Consider the following 20,214-nt stretch of genomic DNA (forward strand, 5'->3'; position numbering starts at 1 on the left):
TGTGTTGGAGTTTTTGGTTGAATAATGGCGAGTTTTTGGTTGAATCATGGCATTGACCTAATCCACAAACTTTAGGAATAATAACACAGGCTGATTAGTGATGCTTAATGATATCTGCATCATGTATCAGCAGGTTAACCTTGTTATACCAATGTGTTTTTAATATACACTACTTGGACACAAGTATTGGGACACAGGTGTATAAAATCAAGCACCTAGCCATGCAGCCTGCCTGCATGAGCCTGCCTGAGCATTTAGGTACTCCAGCAACTCGGCCATGAAGTGACAGACCACATAAAGTTACAGAGCGGGGTCGCAGAGTGCTGAGGAGCATTGAGCAGAAAAGTCACCAGCGTTCTGCTGACTCAGTAACGGCAGAGCTCCAAACCTGCTGTAAATGTCCCAATACTTTTGTCAGTATAGTGTACTTTAAAGTATCAAACTGTATTGTTATGTTGTACAGGGCCATTCTTCAAAAAACAAAAATAACTTTTTCTACAAAAATGTGGTGGCATTTTTATGGTGGTGGCTATTAATAAATACATTCATACATATAAAGAAAACCGTGATTGTGTAATCAGTCATTTTCTCTTTCTTTCTGTGTCTGTCTGTCTGTCTGTCTGTCTGTCTCTCTCTCTCTCTCTCTCTCTCTCTCTCTCTCTCTCTCTCTCTTAGCTCGCTCACCAGTTTTCAGTGCCATGTTTGAGCATGAAATGGAGGAGAGCAAAAAGGTGAGTCACTCATTTTCTTTTCTCCCTCCATAACCCCCTCTCTCTCTCTCTCTCTCTCTCTCTCTCCATCCCTCTCCCTCTCTCTCTCTCTCTCCATCCCTCTCCCTCTCTCTCTCCCTCTCTCTGACTCTCCGATGCCTTGTCTGGCTTTTATTCTCTCATTAAACTTCAAAAGGAGCAACAAAGCTCTCATGCTGTTGGAAGCAGTGAAAGACTCAGAGCCCCCTCTAACTATTTTGTGTGTGTGTGTGTGTGTGTGTGTGTGTGTGTGTGTGTGTGTGTGTGTGTGTGTGTGTGTGTGTGTGTGTGTGTGTGTGTGTACACATGCACTGTAAAGCTACTTGATATTCTAAGATCAAGTGTTATTCTAATATCTCAATTAGTCTTCCTGCATTGTGGAAGTGTATCAGTGATTAGTCTTTAGGGGATGTGTCTGCAGACCACACTTTTCAGCCTGAAATGCCAGAAGATAAATGTCTCTGTCTGTGTGTGAGGGTGTGTGCGAGAGAGAGAGAGAGAGAGAGCAGGATACTGAATTATTTTCAGAGCTGTACAGTAGGGGCGAGCAGTATGAGCGTGTGTTATTGTTACTATGAGCAGCTACGTGATGATATGCCTCTCTACATGGTGGGCATCATCAGTACCTCTAAACATCGAATGACTGCATGCATTATAAACAGACTTGAACAGTTATAAAGACAACTACACAAACTGCATAGGTGTTGATTGGACATCCTATTATGCATTCCTTATCTTTCATATATATATATATCCATCAGATATATTCATATATATATATATATATATATATATATATATATATATATATATATATATATATATGAATATATCTGATCTGATAAAGCATTCAGTAACTGCATGGGAACCCATGTGGAATAATGGAGTTATTATTAGTTCAGAAGAGAAGAGTGGCATTAGTCATTGCTTCTTCACAAACCCAGAACAATGAAGTGGACTGATATGTATGGTGGTATTACATTTTTGCAACATAGCCCAAACCTGCTGAAAAATATCCAAAGCTAAAGTCTATAGCATGGAAATTAATCATCTACAGTAACTGCTCCAGTAACTCCAAGAATAGTTTTAAATATGATTGACAACCAACGACAGCTTGTGAACAATAAGTGACCATCATTTCATAATATTTAAGTTACAGGTTGCTGTGCTGACGTTTGTGCAGTTGTTTAAAGCAGATACAGATACATTAGGGCTATTAGTGCATCTGAGACTGATAATTCAGCCGTGCAGTTATATAATTGTATTATATATATATATAGTCACTGTCTCATTTTTGATTGACATTTTTGCAGTTTGTCCTACATTATGACATGTTCTTTACATTTATCAAACATTGATAATTAATAAACCAATAGAAATCCTCCAAAATGATTTGGAATAAAAAAAAATGAATCTTACTTCAATTGAAACATTTCTCTCCTGTTTTTCTCCATTTTGTTGCTTGTTCTTTTTTTTGGAGGGGAGGGGGCTGTTTTTGGGGTTGCTCTGGCTCTTGTCAGAGTGGCTCAGGTTCTTGCGCTTCCCCTTTTTTCCTGCCTCTGGCGTGAAGGCCTCAGGGTTCTGGCTGTTCCCACATTGCCTGGTCTGTGGGTCCCCTCCCTTAAGGGATGCCATTGTGACCAGGTGGTCAGTGTTGTTCCCTTTGGCCATGGGTGCTTTTGGTGATAGTGATGGTGGTAGTATATAAATTGTAATATATCAAAATTATAATTGATTATTATAATTTATATAATTAGTAAAGAATGTGAAAAGATTTTTTGGTCAGTATAAAATAGTTTATTGTTATGATGGAATTAAGTTGATTTGTGGTTGCATTAAATCACTTTCTAAAGATTAGAAACTTAATTGAATTATAAGGCGACGCGTTTCCACTTATAGTTCACAGGTATGTTCAGAAGTGTCTCACTCCTCAGCGCTCCTTACTTCTCTATTAACACATGCTCCAAAGTGTTTAGTCTAACTCTGTCTGACATCACTTTCTCTGTCAGGCTGTTGTTCTCCAGAAATGATTAATCACTACAGTGTCATAACATTGTTATAACCTAGTCTTTGCTGACGCCAGTACTACCAACATGCAGCCTTTTCCTCATGGTGACACACTTCCAGATACAAGCTTTTCCCACATTCTGCTTTTTCTCGGCACGCCTCTCATCACTTCCTGCCTTTGACCACCTGCTGTTTCCCTGCGCCTCCTTCTCCCCTGTCTTTCTCTTGTCTTTTTTTCCCCCACATCCCTCTTTCCCAGAGTTTCATCATGCCTTGTTTTTTTGGGACGAGATGTGCTTGCGTTTGGGATTTCTAGACTCGGCTCTGGAGAAACAGTTTGAAGACATCGCCGGTTTTTCATGAAGGAGACGCTCCATCCCATCAGATCTAACGGGGATCATGCAAATGCCTGGACACACTTGGTGTGTGTTTGTGTGTGTGTGTGTTTGTGTGTGTGGTCTGAAAGTAGTCTTGTATAAAATACACTGCAGCTGAGTGACATGTTTCGGGGGGGGGGGTATGTGTAGATGTGTGTCTGGGTCAGATGGGTAAATGGGATTATTTGTTTATTTAACAGCAATTCAAAAATGCTGGACTATTAGATATAGTCTAAAATGCCCATAACATTCTATTCTCAAGCAGATCATACAACAAAATGCATTTTGCAAGATTTTATTACTTAAAATAATTATGTATTTGTTCTTTGATGTATAAATAGCAAGAATGTCACTGTGGTTGAAAAACACTGATGTACCCCCCTGTTATTGTGTCTTAGAAAGAAACATGCTGTTTGCCTTTAAGCCCTGCTTTTGCTGGCTGGTTTATGTCACCTCAGCAGCTCACAGGAACCACATTGCACAGCATAGCTTTGTTTCAGTGCTATATAAGAATAGTGTAATGAGATATACAACGATCAGCCATAACATTCAATACCTCCCTCATGATTTCTCCACTCACTGTCCATTATATCAGCTCCACTCACCATATAGGAGCACTGTAGTTCTACAGACTGTAGTCCATCTGTGTCTCTGTGTACTCTGTTAGCTTCCTTTCACCCGGTTCTTCTACGGTCAGGACCCCACAGGACTGACCACCAGAGAGCATGTATTATTTGGGTGTTGGGTCATTCTCAGCACTGCAGTGACACTGTGACATGGTGGTTGTGTGTTAGTAATGTGTGTTGCGCTGGTATGACTGGACCAGACACAGCAGTGCTGCTGGAGTTTTTAAACCCCTCACAATGTCACTGCTGGACTGAGACTAGTCCCAACAGCGTCCTGTGGGGAGCATCCTGTGACCACTGATGATGCACTAGAGGATGACCGACACAAACTGTGCAGCAACAGACCAGAGAGCTTCTGTTTCTGACATTACATCTACAAAGTAGGAGTGTTCAATCGTGTCTACAGTAACTATTCAGTCACTGCTCAGTGTTCAGTCAGCACGGTATGCTTTTACCTACCTAAAGAGATTGTAGCCAGTTGGTTGGGTTAGCTATTGGCCTAGCAGCCTCTTAGCACGCACTCAACCCCAGCAATAGGGTGGCGCGCCATTCAGTCTGCTAGCCTTGTTTCCTTACATCCTGGGGAAAGATGAACTGCCGTGAATGTTAATGTGAATAAATGTCCACCTCTCTTAACCTCAGAAATGAGCAACATAGGTTGCCAGGAGTGTCCAAACGTCTGCACAGAACTGTGTGGCCGCTGTGAAGGCCACTCTTGGCCGATGGAGAGCTGATAAATCATTGCACAGTAAAAGATAATTAAAGAATTGGGGATATGCATCTTAATTGCAGCTTAAGAGATCACCCTAATCAGAGAGAGAATGAGAGAGAGAGGGAGGACTAAAGTGAAGAGGGATGAAGAAAGGGACGTCGGTGCTCTTTGGGCAGGAGATGGAGTGGTGGGAGCAGGGTGTGTAACCATGCACTTTAACAGTCTCTTTCTATTTCTCTCTTTATTTGTCGTGGTTGTTGATAAATGGCATGAGTGCGGATGGATGTTGGATTGAAGCCGTGCTCTGACCTCGTCGGTGTTTAGTGAGGGAGAGAGCTTCATTTAGATTGTAGGTTTGTTCTTGTTTTGCCACTCTGCGTTTTTGCTTATTCACAGGTTTTGGAGAGGGGCATGTTGGAGTGTGTGTGTGTGTGTACATGTGTTGTGTTTAAATGCGTCGAACAGCCATTTTAGCAGGCGTGACCTGGGTCAGGCTGTTCGGGGTTCTGTGAATACGATAAAGCGGCTCTGTAATTGGTTCTCTGGTGGAGCAGGAGAAAGGTGTTGGGTTGCTGTAACGGCAACGGCAAGCGATAAAGAGCGCTCGGCACAGTGGCCCGAGGCTAGCGAGAGGGTTGGAGCGAAAGAGAGAGAGAGAGAGAACATGTAGGATTAAGTCAGAGGAAATCGACCCAAAAGAAGAAAAGGAGAGGGAGAATGAGCGTGGATTGTGGTGCATAGGTGCATTTTGAGCTTGTACTACTTCAGTTTCAGTTTTTTGGGATTCAGACAGCGTTCTGTCCTGGTGTCCCGGTGTATTGAAGTTTTTATTTGTGAACAGACACCAGTGTTTGAGGTCTGTGAAAGAGGTGTGTGTGTGCACACATGTATGTGTGTGTGTGAGAGAGAGCCCTTTGGATGTGCTCTTTTTAGTTTTGAAGGTCTGTATGCACAAGGCTGTGTTGGCTTAGGTGTGTGTTGTGTAGCAGATCCAAGGCTGCGTTGGCTGGTGTATTTGTTGTGTAGCAGACATAGACTGCTCTTGGCAGTTGCCTGTGCGTGTGCTTTGTGTAGCACACACAAGGCTGTGTTGGCTGGTGTGTGATGTCTGTGGTATGTTGCATATCTAGGCCTGGCCGTATGTGTGTGTGTGTGTGTGTGTGTGTGTGTGTGTGTTGTGTAGCAGATACACAGTGCTCTTGGCTGTGTGTGTTCTGTAGTAGACTTAAGGCTGTGTTGGCTGGTCTGTGGTATGTGGCAGAACCAAGGCTGGCCTGGCCTGTGTGTGTTGTGTAGAGAACTGGTTTGCTAGTGTGTGTGTGTGTGTGTGTGTAGGGTGGTAGTGTAGGCTAAGAGTAGAGCTTGAACTATTCGTCTGATCCCAGCAAGATTGGACTCGTTTAGTTTGAACATCATCCGAATCTGGATCACAGGAGTCGGTAACGGTGTGGAGTTTAGCCACATGCATTTACACTGGGTAGTCAGAGGCGCCTGTAGTTGGTCAGACTGAAATATGATTGCTGTGTTGGACGGTATATGCAAATTAGCTCGTTGTGCTGCAGTTATTACTGGTGTTTCAGTTGTACTGGGAGGAGTTTTGGTTGTGGAATGTATCTTGAGGTGACCAGGCGTCAGCAGGGTCTGAGTAGTCATATGAGACTGAAATCTGATTGCTGTGTGGGACGGAATATGCAAATTAGGTCTTTGCACTATTGCACAGGAATTATTATTGGTGCTTTGGTTGGACTGGGAGGTGTTTAGGTTGTGGAATGCGTGTTGGAGAGTCTTGGATGTGTTTACACTTGCATTTGCATGGGGTTTGGCCGTAATCCTGATCCTCAAGGCGCATAAAGTGACCAGGTGTAAACAGGTAGTAAACTTTGGAGTCAAATTTAAGCACGTGAAGGGAAACGGGGGGAGACACATCTCGGCCAGACGTGACACTAGTGTAAAATTCACACATCTCTGGATGATTGCTCACATTGATTCAGAAAGTACCGTAGCATGGCTGACCCTGTGCTCTGAACCTGGCTTTCTAAGCTGAGATATGCAGAGTGAAGAGTTGTACTGTACAAAGTGTAAATGTCAAAGACACAATACAAGCCACATTCCCAGCCAAAACTACACCCCAATGCTGTGACTGTGCCTTGCTGGCTTTCACATTGAGCTAGTCAGTTTAAATAAAGCACCAGTTTGATGAACCTTGACTTCACCTAGTCGTTTCTCAGCATCATGCTATGATATATTGCTTTTTAACTGGCGAGATTCATGAAGACCACGTGAACATCCACAGTTGGTGCAGGGAAATGCACATCTCAGAATACAGAAACATGATTTTATGAAGTATGGAACTATCTTTTAATAGAACAAGGGGGGAAAAAGCAACTGTGGCAACTAGTTGTTGTATATGGGCTAATTTTGCATTTTACACACCATATGGGGATTGGATTTTAGTCTGATTAAACACTGGGTTTTTGCATTGCCTCACAAAATGGGTGGGACTGCAAGTGGGGCTGAAGATCAGCTTTGTAAAAAGTCTTTCAATTTGGTGAAGAAGTTTCACAAACTAGCTAAAGACCCCATTTAATCCCACCTTCCGACTGGCTGTGAACCATGCTGCCTCTCGCTGGTGTGATATTTTATATAGTATAGCATCTCCTGTTTAGAAACTGCAACAATCAGCACTTCCTCCCTGTTAGATCAGACAGAGATGGTACAGAGTGTGTCACACAGCCAGAGCAGCAGCGCTATTGGTTGGGTGACGTGAATTCGCATGTCAAAGTTCACCAAAGTTGGCCTTGAGTTTGCAGGGAAAATATTTTTTGCAGCAAATCTCATTGAAATGCATGAAAATTCGCACTCAGACATTTGCGGACGAAAACCCAGCACAAATGCATGTGGTTGGAATGTTATCAGCTGACAATCCAGATAATATTTACCTGACCCAGCCAGGTGTAAACAAGATCAGAGTCATTACTATCTCCTGGGTTATAGTATATGGAAAACTAATTCTGAAATTCCTAGCGCTGTGTAGTTTCTGTTCCCCTGTTAGCTTTGGTAATGAGAGTGACCCTGCTGAAGGTCGTCAGATCTGGACCAACATTTTAGGCCCGATGGAAGCTTTAGTACAGTATAGGCTTTGTATGCTTTATGTAGCCAGTGCAGGGCTGCATTGGCATTGTAGCTGTCTGTGTGTGCGTGTGTGTGTTGTGTGGCAGTTGCAGCGCTCTATGCTCAGGGGAGGTGTATAGGAGCTGTTGGAGTGGAAAGGAGGAAAGGACAGAACACACTATAACCTTACACTCCTACAGCAGCTGCCAATGCAGTGACTCCAACTTCTACACTCGCAGCCAGCAAGTGGAACTAGACGCAGAACCAATAGGTTTACTGTCCCTCTGCTAGCATCTAGAGCTGCAGCCAATACCGAATTCACAGCCAAAAAGACAGAGTTGCATTATCTGAAAAACACTTCATTATTTCTTATTATTTTCCAGCTTGTTTGTATTCACACACATTAGTTGGCTCAAGTTGAAAGCAGTGGTTTGGGGACAAAAATGTCATTTACACAGCAAATTCCTCCTCGTAGTTAATCAGCCAAGACATTTGCCATGGTTTGGCGCCCAAAGTTTGCTTCTTTAGTTGTTGTTGTACAGTAATCTGGACTTCTGTCCATTTTCATAGATCTCTGTATTTCATACAGTGTCCCAATTCACATTAAAGATGCCAGCTAGCCCCTTTTGAATGTAATAATCAGCAGTAAACTCACTTTTAGGCCTCACAAAACCACTAGCCACGTTTACATGCAGCCTGATCATCCTCTAATAATCCCCTTCTTTAAGAAGTAAGTGTGAAGTACATTTTCCTGAGTTCGCCCTCATTTTAAGACAATTAAACAAACTCACCTACTTCAGACTCTGACTGGACTCTTCTGACTGGGTGCACGTTGTCATGCTCATTGTCATGAAGTGTTGAGTATGATGGTCTCCATATTGACTTGTGTTTAGTAGTATCTAAGCTTAGCAAGCACTTTTGTAAGTCGCTCTGGATAAGAGCGTCTGCTGAATGCTGCAAATGTAAATGCTAGCGTGCATGTAAACGGAGATTCCTATCAGATCGTTGAGTGGAGTGTACATAGAATCTGAATGAATTCAGTCAAATTAGAGGAACGCTTTGCATGTAAACACAGCCACTGTCTTTCCCACCTCCAAGTTTCATGTTAGCATGCAGTTGGCATGTCACATTTCTTTTGGTATTGATTACAGACAGATTCATTTCAGCTTTCATTCACTATTCACAAAACAATTGTGTGCAAATATAAACAAATAAATATATTAAAGGGACGACACACACACACCCACATGTGGAAATATAGTGTACGTTACAGTAGCCCAAAATGTTGCTATGCAGGAAAAAAAAAGCTTCTGCTGTAACACTGAAGCAAACAATCACAAAAGATGTGTGAAGAAAAAAGATATTTACAGAACACCATTCCTACTGTAAAGCATGAGGGTGGCAGCATCATGTTGTTGGGCAGTTTTGCTGGGAAACTTTTGACTCAGATTAAAAATCTGATGTAGTAAATAAAACCTGAAATGAATAATTAGTATTTTTGTACACTTTTTACATCACCATTTATTTATTTATTTATTTATTACATTTTTAAATACAGGTATGGATATCTGTCTTTGCTACCCTGTGTGGATGTGAATGAGTATAGGAATGTCTGTGTATGCAGATCCCTTGTATATGTATATCTCTTCTACAGTCTAGAAGGTAGACAAGAACAGTAAGGTAAAGAAAGGTAATCCCAAGTCATTCTGGAACATATTTATTGGTTCAGCAGTCATGAAATACCCGCAGCGATACTCCTAGCCTTTAAAGCCTGGTTGAGATTCTGTCTATTGGAGTTAGACAGACGTGACTGATATAGTTTGGTTATGTCAGTGGAGGATGATGAGGAATTTAGTGAGAGGCAGACGTGAGCTGGCTGTTCTGTTCTGTTTAATGCTCTCCTGCAATAAGACGTTAAAGTGTCTTTATGTCCCGCTGTGCAGAATCGGGTGGAGATAAATGACGTGGAGCCAGAAGTGTTCAAAGAGATGATGTGCTTCATCTACACCGGCAAAGCACCCAACCTGGACAAGATGGCCGACGATCTGCTCGCTGCTGCCGACAAGGTGAGCTGTAGGCGCTCACACGTTCATACACACACACTATTCACAGTTTTGACGACTGACTTTCATGGGAACAAGTCACTCCTTCTGCGATGATGAACACACACAGCTTTAACATGAAGACATGAAGTTTGTGAGGATTTTAACCACTGTGTTCAAAGACTGCTGAATTAGCGGACAGTGCTTGCTCACCTGTTGTATAGCAGTATAAGGCAGACCTGGTGCATGTAAACACAGAATCATGGCTAGAACCAAAACTGTAATATAAAATACGTCCAATTTAATGTTTCATACGAGGATAAGAATCCTAACAACTGACCGACCACAGCTAACTCACAACACTGTTAATCGGTAAAGCCTTGGAAGACTACTGGAGCCTCTATTAGAGTTAACATTAATGGTATGTCGAGACCGCTCACTCCAAAACTTTGTATCTCCAAAATGGCAACTTTTCAGGAAAAGGAAAAAAGCTTCTTAAATTGCAATAAAAGTTAGTGTAAAAAAGGTTGGTGTATTACAGGTCACTGTGGAGCATTTCTATTGGTCCATTTATCAGGAAATTTGTAAAGACATTATGTAAAGAACAGCTAACAGATTCATATTATGTCAAAACATTAGAAATCAGAAAAATGGACACGTTTTTGTCCAACAGCGGCCATAAGCACCTTGGTCAAATGTTAAAGGCCTGTATTGCATGATGAAAGAAAACGTTTATTTTTTTAGGTATCACTTTACTTGGATGCTTCGTAGATGCTCACTTGACATTCAACTAACATTCAGTTGAATATGTATTAAATGCAAGTGAACTTAAGTTAAATATAAATGATTGTCTTTTGAATGTAACCCTAACCTTGATTGAACCCTAAATCCTAATCCTAACCTTAACCGAAACCCTAAAATGGTACGGTTGTGGTTAAGGTTAGATTTATGATTTAATAGACAGTCATTTATATCCAACCTACAGTTCAGTTGCATTTAGGAGACATTCAGTTAAATGTTAGTTGAATGTCAGTTTAGCATCTATGAGACATCTACAGTCCATCCAAGTAAAGTGAGACCTTTTTTTTTTTTAAATTAAAAGGGGTGGGTCTGGAAGAATGGACCAATAGAAATTATTTAAATTGGCTTAGAATATAATCTTTTTGCATTGACTTCCATTGAAATGTTAAGCAGGGTTTTTTTCTTCTCCTGTGAAGTTGCTGTTTTGGAGATGCATGTTTTTTTTTGGACAGAAACGATATGTAGAATAACACACATTCTGAATACATGTACAGGTACATACTCTAAATACATCACTGAAGAAACTATGTGAACAGTAGTGGGATTTACTGGAGTATACACTAATAGTACAACAGCCTCAGACTAGAGAATTCCAGAAAATGTGTTTGACCAAAATAGTGCTTTCCAAACAGGCTGTTATATTTCAAATAAGTTTTAGGTTGAAGTAAAATCAACATTAATCTCGAAATGTTCAGATCAGTCTGGCCACACACACAAACACACACACACATTCTTCCTTTAAAGAATAAGGAGTATTTTAAGCAGCTCTGATTAAACATTTCTTTTGGAGTAGTGCTGCCTGTCTTGCTCAGGGTTTTCTCTTCATTATAGAAACGCCTCACTCATTTCATCTCCTAATTACACACTGCCTCACCTCTTAGTCTCTTGCGCTGTGTCACTGTCTTTAGCCTTATCCTGCTTCATAATGGGAGGCTATTCATAGGACTTCTCATAATGTAGCATGCATTGCTTTGTATGTATTTCTTTATTTGAGTAGATACAGAAGGAGCAGGCATATGTGTGTATGTGTGTTGGGGCATGTTGGGGGGGGGGGGGGTTTGGGCGTGACCATAAGGCTTTGGAAGGGTTATGTAGCAAAAAGGACAAAGTTGTGCTATAGTGCATAGAGGGGTCACAGTTCACATGTTCAATCTCATCTTGAGCTGACATTTTGGGTGGCTGTTTACATTTTCCTCTTTGCTCCTTAGATTTGCCAGGTTTTTGTTCTTTTCAGCATAAGCTTCATCCTTCCTGATCCATAGGCCCAAAAAGTCAGTGGTTTGTCTGGAGGAGGAAGAATGAAGTATATGCTGAAAAGTGCACCCTGCCTTCAGTGAAGCATGGCTGAGGCTTGGTGATGCTCTGGGGCTGTTTTCCTTCTTCTGGCACTGGAAACTTGCAGTGTATGCAGGGCTGTGTTCAATCAGGTAGCAGAAAGTCCTAAGAGAAAGCATCATGCTTTCTGTGAAGAAGCTGAAGCTGGGCGTTATTGTACCTTCCAACAGGACAATGATCCCAAGAATATCTTAAAGTCCACCAAAGCTTAGATTCAGAAGAAGTCCTGGAAGATTCTGGAGTGGCTTTACATTTGCCTGACTTGAACCCCACAGAAAATCATTAGGAGAAAACTCAAGAATATGAATTAGCTGGAGGGCATGGAATGGGCTAAGACTCCTCAGGAATGCTGCCAGAAGCTGGTGTCTGGTTATGCATCAGGTTGGCAGCAGGTCATAACAGCAAAAGGGTGCTAAGTACTAAAGATGCTTGTCATGAAGGGATTGAATAATTCAGAGACTGCAGGCATCATTAAAAGACCCTGGAGAAAGCATGTGTTCTGTTAGTTGTGTTGAGCTGTTTAAATTGCTCGTTTGATTGGTTTATTTCAAACAGCTGAATGTTTGTAAAGTTTGCTAATGAGCCTAATTTGCAGGGGGATTAAATAGTTTTGAGTGCAACTGTAGTTCTGTGTTTAATGTATAATACTGTGCAGTAATATCAAGATAAGTAGCATTCAAGGACATGGAAGAGCGCTGGAAACAGCAGTGTTGTCTGCCTGATGCCTGACGCTGTAACCAGTTGATCCAAAGCCAGTCTGAAACTTCTCCATTACAGCAGAATGTGGTTGTTTCTTCCATCACCTCTGTATGTATGTGTGTCCCATGTGTGTGCTGATGATGGACACTCCTGCCTTGTGAATCTCCAAAGTCCCTCACACTTTCTGTGGCTTGTGAGTGTTTTTGTTTTCTGGCGTGTGTGTGTGAAGATGTGCCTACATGTTTTTGATGGCAGTTAAAGGACACGCGGAGTCTCCAAGGGAAAAGGATGCTTTTAGTTTGGAGTCTCTATAAATGTCTCTTGTCTCCCTCTTCGTGTCTTACAAGCTACATTATTGCAGTTAACAGTAAACATAGTAAACAAACTAACCGTACAAAGCACGCAGGATGAGGTGAAATAATGAAAGCCTTAGATCATGGTAATTTATGCATAGTTTGACAGTTTCTTTCTGTGTGTGTGTGTGTGTGTGTGTGTGTGTGTGTGTGTGTGTGTGTGTGTGTGTGTGTGTGTGTGTGTGTGTGTTTGTTTGTGTAGTACGCTCTGGAGCGTCTGAAGGTGATGTGTGAGGATGCTCTGTGTACAAGCCTGTCTGTGGAGAATGCAGCGGAGATCCTGATCCTGGCTGACCTGCACAGCGCTGACCAGCTCAAGACACAGGCGGTCGACTTCATCAACTAGTGAGTGAATGCAGCACAAGCTCTATCTGAACAAACCTTTATGACACACACTTTAAAAGAGACATAAGCAAAGTGTGGTCAGATGTTACTTAGTTTTTACTCAGGTAGGTCACAGAAATGAAAATCTCTTGGTTGCTCTTTGGTTTGGTGACCTTTTAGGAAATATTCAGTTAAGAGAACATGAGGTTATAGAATCCCAAGTTTTGTTAGAATTCACTTGTTTTAAGTGTTATACTTTTGGGGATGCACTCATACGGGGTATTTTTTGTGTATATATCTGCTCATGCCGATACATAAGTATAGAAATTGGGCCTACGACATCTCTTTTTCCCAGACATGTCCTTATTTTGGGATTTCTACACTGCATAAATTGGCTGGAATTTTGCATTCATTCAAAGTTGTTTTTTTTTTGTTTGTTTTATTTTTTTTTACAGCTTTAACATGTCTGTTTAAGTCCTGCCTTCTACTTGCCACGATTGGTCTATATGTACCTGCATCTACATTTAGCCATTGGCCAAACTGCTTCCTAGAGAGACAGAGCAGGAGAGCATAAAAATGCTGTAACGCAAATTATAGAAAGACATTATTATACTAATTATAGAAATAATACATCCCATGGTTTTGACTCGGTGCAACAGAGTGGTCCAAATATTCAGAAGGTCAAAGTTTAAATTCCTAATTCAGCCACTGTCACACACACTGTTATAGCTTGTTAGACTCTGAAAAGAGAATAGTAAAATGGGGGATTTATATTTGCATTGAAAAAGTAGGTGGTAAATGTCATTTTATTATTTGACAGAATAATGTTCATGCATTATTGTTCATTGGCACAGTTGCATGATTTAGTTCTTTAATCCAGTCCTGGAGGACCAATGTCCAGCACAGTTTGGCAGCTTTCCCACTGAAACACACCTGGGTTAAAATGTCTGTTAATTACCAGGTGTAGACCGGGTGTATTTAGGCAGCGAAATCAATAAACCCTGCTGGACATTTGCCCTCCAGTCCCCAATGTCCTTCCTTTTTGAAAACCAATATGGTCATCAAAAATAAAACAGTTGCCCAGAATTATAGAATCATTCTCATAAACTTGTTTTTTAAAGCAATTACCAAAACTATCCCGCTACCCTGACATGGGCAAATAAATATAACTGTCACAACTCCAGTTGTTACACAGTACATGCTTCAACAACCCACCCAACTCTTATGTAGATGAATATTCCAACAATTTTGGCCGGGAAACTAGTGCACAGTTTTTAATATTGTGTTCACGCAGTTTTGTTTATTCTCACACCTCAGAATCAGCGCACCTTCAGATCAGTGTATTATAATGCATTGATACATTTTTACACTTCTGGTGGGCTATATTACATGATGACAGGCAGTGAAGGCTCTCAGAACCGCCGTGCTGTTATTTTTAGAACTATGTGGCTAGCTGCCAGCCCGCATTATTTATAATGCACATCTCTACCTTTGCTTGGTTATACTGCCTTTACACCGATGTCACTGGTCTGAACCCCATGAACTTCGCTTCCCACCTGTTCAGGGCTATATATTTCCTTTATAGTCTGTTCTGTTTAACAGCGCTCTCCAGCTAATTACTTTCTCATCTGGCATATTGTTTCCTAGTACTTATAATATAACAATATAGCATTTCGTCATGTTGAACAATCACCCTTGTGATGAGACGCTGAAATTGGTTACTATTTTTTTCACAATTGAATTTCTTGGTGTACAGGTAAGCAAATGTAGTTTTAGGAGTTATTATTAAGGACTCTTATGGATGTAGCGTGGTGTGTATAAACTACAAGGTCTGCCACAGGGTCGAACTACCAGGTCAAACCCTAGGTCTGCCACAGGGAAGGCAATGTTGTTATCCACAACACCAACCGAAGTTCATTTATAAACAATGAAAGCAAAAGTAAACTCTTGATATTTACATTTTTAACCTACACAGATTTTCACAGACCTACTCGTTGTAGCATTTTATTAGCACCCCTGATTTATGCCAATGGATTGCGGTTCTGCTGTTCTGAACCTGCCTGTGTCTATTCTGCTGTCTGTGAAATCTCCTCTCAGTTGATGATGAAGTTGTGTAGCAGTGGGCAGCACCTGCAGATACTGAGGGTGAATTCCTCTTTAAATGATTGTTGTTGGAAACCAAATGTTAAGTTTTTATCTGGAATTGATATAGAAAGGGTTGATTTCTATGTACTGCTATGTAAGATGTTTAAATTACAGCCCAAGTGGCAACCATGGGGGTTCAAGCACTATGTGCCATTATGGAGCTAGCAAAGCACCAATGATGGGCTGTGTTTTAGACTGGCTTTATTTGTAGTTGATGTTTATTATCCTGAATTGATTTTGCGTAGTTGTTGGACTAAATCATTCTGCAGCAGTTATCCCTGTATTTTAGTATTTGAATACATGCAAATGCACCAGAAGTTACCTGGTAACAATGGTTTTCTTCTAAGAATGATGCCTCTGAACTCAGTGGCTACAAGAAACTGACTTCTGTATTTGGTCATTAGATCATTACAATAGTAATATCTTTTAAGATTGATACTTGTGTGGAGTTTAAGGGGTTAAACTTGAGCTCCACTGGTCTCGAGTGGTGCAAGTTTGAGTTAATTTTGTGTGTGGCTTTGTAAAACCACACTGAAGCTCAAGCTCTCTCTCTCACTCTCGCTCTACCACTCTCGCTGGCCCAGTCTCTGCCCAAAAACCACAACAATAACACAAGCCGCACCAAGAAATCAATAAACCACTATGACAGACAATACACACACACACACACACACACACACACACTGGCACACCTGCTTGTACATGTGCACAGACACCACGTGTTCCTGTGCAGGTTCTGTTCACTTATAAACACAAGCCGGTGCACTTTCAGACAAAACACAACACACAGCCAAGCCAGTTGTCGTTTTGCCCCCACTGTGACCCCGTCTACTAAAACGGTCTGCATTCAACCTTACATCCGCATTCGCCGGTTCTCCTTTTGTTTGTTTACGAGCAGCTCCCTCTTTCCAGAGCGGCGCAGGGCCGCATGCGGCGTAATAGTGGAGCTATTGATCTGCTGAGGGACTGCGAAAGGGTTCGACTGGAGCATGCTGGGCTGAGCCACGCTGCTTACAGCCTTCTACAGGATCGTGCACAGATGCGGCACAAAGCATAACAAAAACCAGAAAAAGCAGCAGCTATGAAATAGCCACTACTTTGCCAGCATGTGCTGGTAAACATGGCACATTTCTAAATTGAGGCGCTTGCTCCATTTTGCTACCCCAGCATGCCTTCCAGACGTTTAGAAAATTAAAACAGAGGGGTATTCTCTAAACTGGCCAGTCACCTTGCACTGACCTTTAGCATCTTTGGCATAGTGTTAGCGGTCTCTCAGGCGAGAGGGCACAGGCTAGCAGCCTGCCAGCCCTGATCTCATACTCCAATTAATGTCAAGAGTTTGGGGGCAGCAGTGAGGCGGGGTGAGGTAGAGGACACAGGCACACGCACATACTGACACACACTCAGACAGAGGGTAAATGTCGTTAAAGGCCATTGGTTGGTATATGTGATGGTGCTGTGTGGACCCCTCAGGCTGGTGGGCAGAGGGAATGCTAGGAAAAGCTGGAAGATTAGATATTGTTCAACGGTTTGAAATCAGTTGACAGTATTTGTTTATGTGCAATTGTAACATATATATATATATAATAGATATAACTAATATATATATATATATATATATATATATATATATATATATATATATATATATATATATTGTTTCTCACCTTCCTGGTCATTCTTATGCAAATTCAACAATGTTGAAGTCTGGACTCTAGAGTGGCCAGTCCATTGTTCTGATTCATTAAAATGTTCTTCTAATTTGTTTCTTGTTACTTTTCTCAGTAAGTTCCTCCTGCTTATCTTCCTTTTAGACACCCAGTGTTTTTTTTGCTCCCCCTTTTTCTCCAAAATTGGTACTTTCAACCTGTTGGTAAATCCCCCAGCACTTGCAATGCTCCCGACACTAAGAGGGTAAGGACTTCACACATGGCAAAGTGGCATGGCTCAGGATTCAACCTTGTGACCCCTGGGTCATAGTGGTAGCGCATTAGACCGCTGAGCCACTCGGAGCCCCAGACCTACAATGTTGAGTTGCCTTGTTTTAAATCTCAAGCAAGAGTTGAGCTTCATCTTCTCCACTCTCTCAAACACATTGAAGACAGTTGATGGAGACAGTTTTGGTGAACTACCAATTTTCAAACTCCAATTTAAGACACTTCTTATTTTTTCCTTATTTTTTTACTCATGATTATTTCATAACTCATAATGTCCTCAGAAATAACTCCCAGAGAAATCAGTAACTTGTATGTATTAGGCAGTTTGACTGGACATTGAATAAAACATGCAGGCCTTGAGGTTCAGTATTTAAAATACGAGGTACTTTGGATTATTATTTATTTTATTATACATTAATTCTAGAGATTATCTACCAAAACCTTTAAACAGTACCTTCTGGACTTTCTGCATAGTCTTCTGTATACTTCCACTGACCTCTCTTTTTTTACCTTCTGTCTCTTTCAGCCATGCGTCAGATGTGATGGAGACATCGGGCTGGAAGTCCATGGTCGCGTCTCACCCTCATCTGGTGGCTGAGGCTTATCGCTCGCTAGCCTCGGCTCAGTGCCCCTTCCTGGGCCCTCCTCGCAAACGCCTCAAACAGTCATAGTGCCCACCTCCCCGTAGCCTTTCCTTCTTAAACACCCCCCACAGGACTGCCCGCATGGAGGCGCCATTCTTAAATTTAACCTTAACCTCTAAATATACCCCCCGGTAGGGATTCTAGCCAACCTTTGACCTGAGGTAAGTGTCCTGTAGCGTCCCTTTTCGTCCTTAAACCAACCCACCCTCTCCTACACCCGACAAGACAGAGTGAGCGAGAGCCAGGGGGGATCCTCTTGGCTCTCGTCCCCAGCAGAGAGCTTGTCCATGATGGCAATGCAAAAGCTGTAGCTGAGGGCGTTCCCTTCTTCTAAGCTATTCCCTCCTCAAAACCCTATCCCACCCGCCCTGCTAACCCAGGATAAGATAGATTTCTGCAAAGTTCCTGGTGACAGTGGTCTGGGGATTGGATGAATGGTTGGACAAGTGGGCAAGAAAAGAGATAGATTGATGCCTTTTTGATGGAACTGTTATATATAAATATATAAATATATATATATATATACAGATACAGGACACAAGCTGTATTGACCATGGTCTACTCTATCTATGGACTGTGACCTTTACCCACTGTCCCCCTGCGATGGACTCTCCTTTACTGTGTGTGTCTTCGTATCCCTTTGTCGGTGGCAGATAAAAGAATTTCTGTCGGACGAAAGGAACTGAGCGGGGTAAAAAAACCCAAGAACAATTACTGGTGGAGGACTGCAGAGCTTTTTCCATAGGTAGCTTGTCTCTTAAGATGACATCATCAGCATTTTCGTCAGATGTTCCAGTAGGTCCTGTGTCTCTTTTTTGATAATGTCCCCTCCCCCCTTGCGACTTCGCACAAGTCCAGGATGGCCCTGGAGAGAAACGAGTCTTCTACAGAACTCTTCTCACTAGTCTATGGCCTGGGATCTTCTGACTGGGAGGCTGGACATTGAAAGAAGCAGACTGACTTTCCCAACGTCTCCTTCAAAGACCATGCGGTTGGCCGGATCGACGGAAGCGGGTTGAAAGCAGGGGACATTTGTGTAAATATGAGGGTTAACTTCTTTTGTTGTTTATTTGAGAATTTCTCCTCCTTGTAGCACTTGTGTATTTAAACCCAGGCTTTCTGTATGAAAATGAAAACGACAAAAAAAAAATTCTACAAATAAACCTGGCTGTGCTTATGTTGTTTGTTCCTGGACTGTTGCAGTGTAGTGTTTATCCCCATTTTCTGCCCTTTTGGTTTTGTCTCTTTCTGTTTGCTCTCAGTTGTGGGTTGAAAGGGTTTTGGAGCATTTCTGGAATAAAAGAATTCAGCTTTGTGGAAATAAAAGTCTAGCTGACAGTTAGTGTACAGAAGGCTCTCTGTCTCTGAGTAAAGATAAAGTAGTTGTTTCGAGCTGTTTTGATCGAGGTTTAAAAACAAAAAAAACAAAACCCAAAACAGTACAGATCCAAAAAAAACCCTAACAATGAATTACAGAATGAAAACGCAAGCCATCCCCTCAGAGTGTGGAGCATAAATGACCTTTCTCTTTTTTGTTGTGCGACAGCGAAATAACGATGCACTTGTTCAGATCCTGGGAAACATCACTTCTTGTTAGTTGCTGTTTGACAAGCAACGGGCAAAAGCGTGCAGTGGCTGTGGTAGATTTTGCTGCTGAGCGCTTTTAGAGTTTAGGACTGTGTGCCTCCCTCCTTCCTTCCTTCCTTCCTTCCTTCCTTCGTTCTTTAGTTGTCTGGCAAAAGCAATTTAGAGGCTGTAAGAAATAAGACTGAACCAAACAATGTCGTCAGCACTTATTTTCTTATCCCAGGCTGCACACAGGCCCAGCGTGTTCCTAATTTATGGCTCAAATGTTGCCACAGAGCAGATATCCAGTCATTTTAGGAGTTTGGAGTTGAGTCTTACTTTGTGGCTAACTTAACACTTCACTTAATGGAGGCCAGTGCGTTTACAGTAACTTCTACCCTGCATTAACTATGGCTTGAGTTCAGTTAAAGCAGCAGTATGTAGAATTTTACATCACAATAACTGCTTCAAAATCATCTTGATGCTCCACTGACCTGTAAGAGGGAGAGTCACTGGTTGCTACTTCGGGCTCAGCACGCCAGAAACTATGTAACTACGTAATTTTGGTGAAGTGGGCAGGAGAGCACTCACTACAACTGCGAGACACCAGAGTCAAATTTGTGTAACGTTCTGCAATGTTAGTCTACCACCTCCACATGCTTCTTTCACTTTAGATGTCGATTCTGTGTGTCCTTTAGGCCCAAAGCATGAATTACACTTCCTAACTGTAGAGGAAGCCCAGCAACAAGAACTACCAATTCTTGCATACTGCTGCTTTAAAGGAGT

General features: G+C 41.8%; 1 protein-coding gene across 5 annotated transcripts in view; it reads left to right on the forward strand.

The window, feature by feature from the left end:
• The window catches only part of spop (speckle type BTB/POZ protein), a 112,345-nt gene extending 93,295 nt beyond the window's left edge, over positions 1-19,050 (forward strand). For all 5 annotated transcript variants that reach the window (XM_072694405.1, XM_072694402.1, XM_072694403.1 and 2 more), the window contains 4 exons: positions 676-731; positions 9,526-9,648; positions 13,015-13,157; positions 17,745-19,050. In XM_072694405.1, the coding sequence (XP_072550506.1) occupies positions 676-731; positions 9,526-9,648; positions 13,015-13,157; positions 17,745-17,889 (467 nt within the window). In that variant the 3' untranslated portion in view covers positions 17,890-19,050. The remainder of the gene's footprint in view (positions 1-675; positions 732-9,525; positions 9,649-13,014; positions 13,158-17,744) is intronic.
• The last annotated feature ends 1,164 nt before the right edge of the window (positions 19,051-20,214 follow it).

Source organism: Salminus brasiliensis, chromosome 12, assembly GCF_030463535.1.
Source record: "Salminus brasiliensis chromosome 12, fSalBra1.hap2, whole genome shotgun sequence".
Taxonomy (NCBI): Eukaryota; Metazoa; Chordata; class Actinopteri; order Characiformes; family Bryconidae; genus Salminus; species Salminus brasiliensis.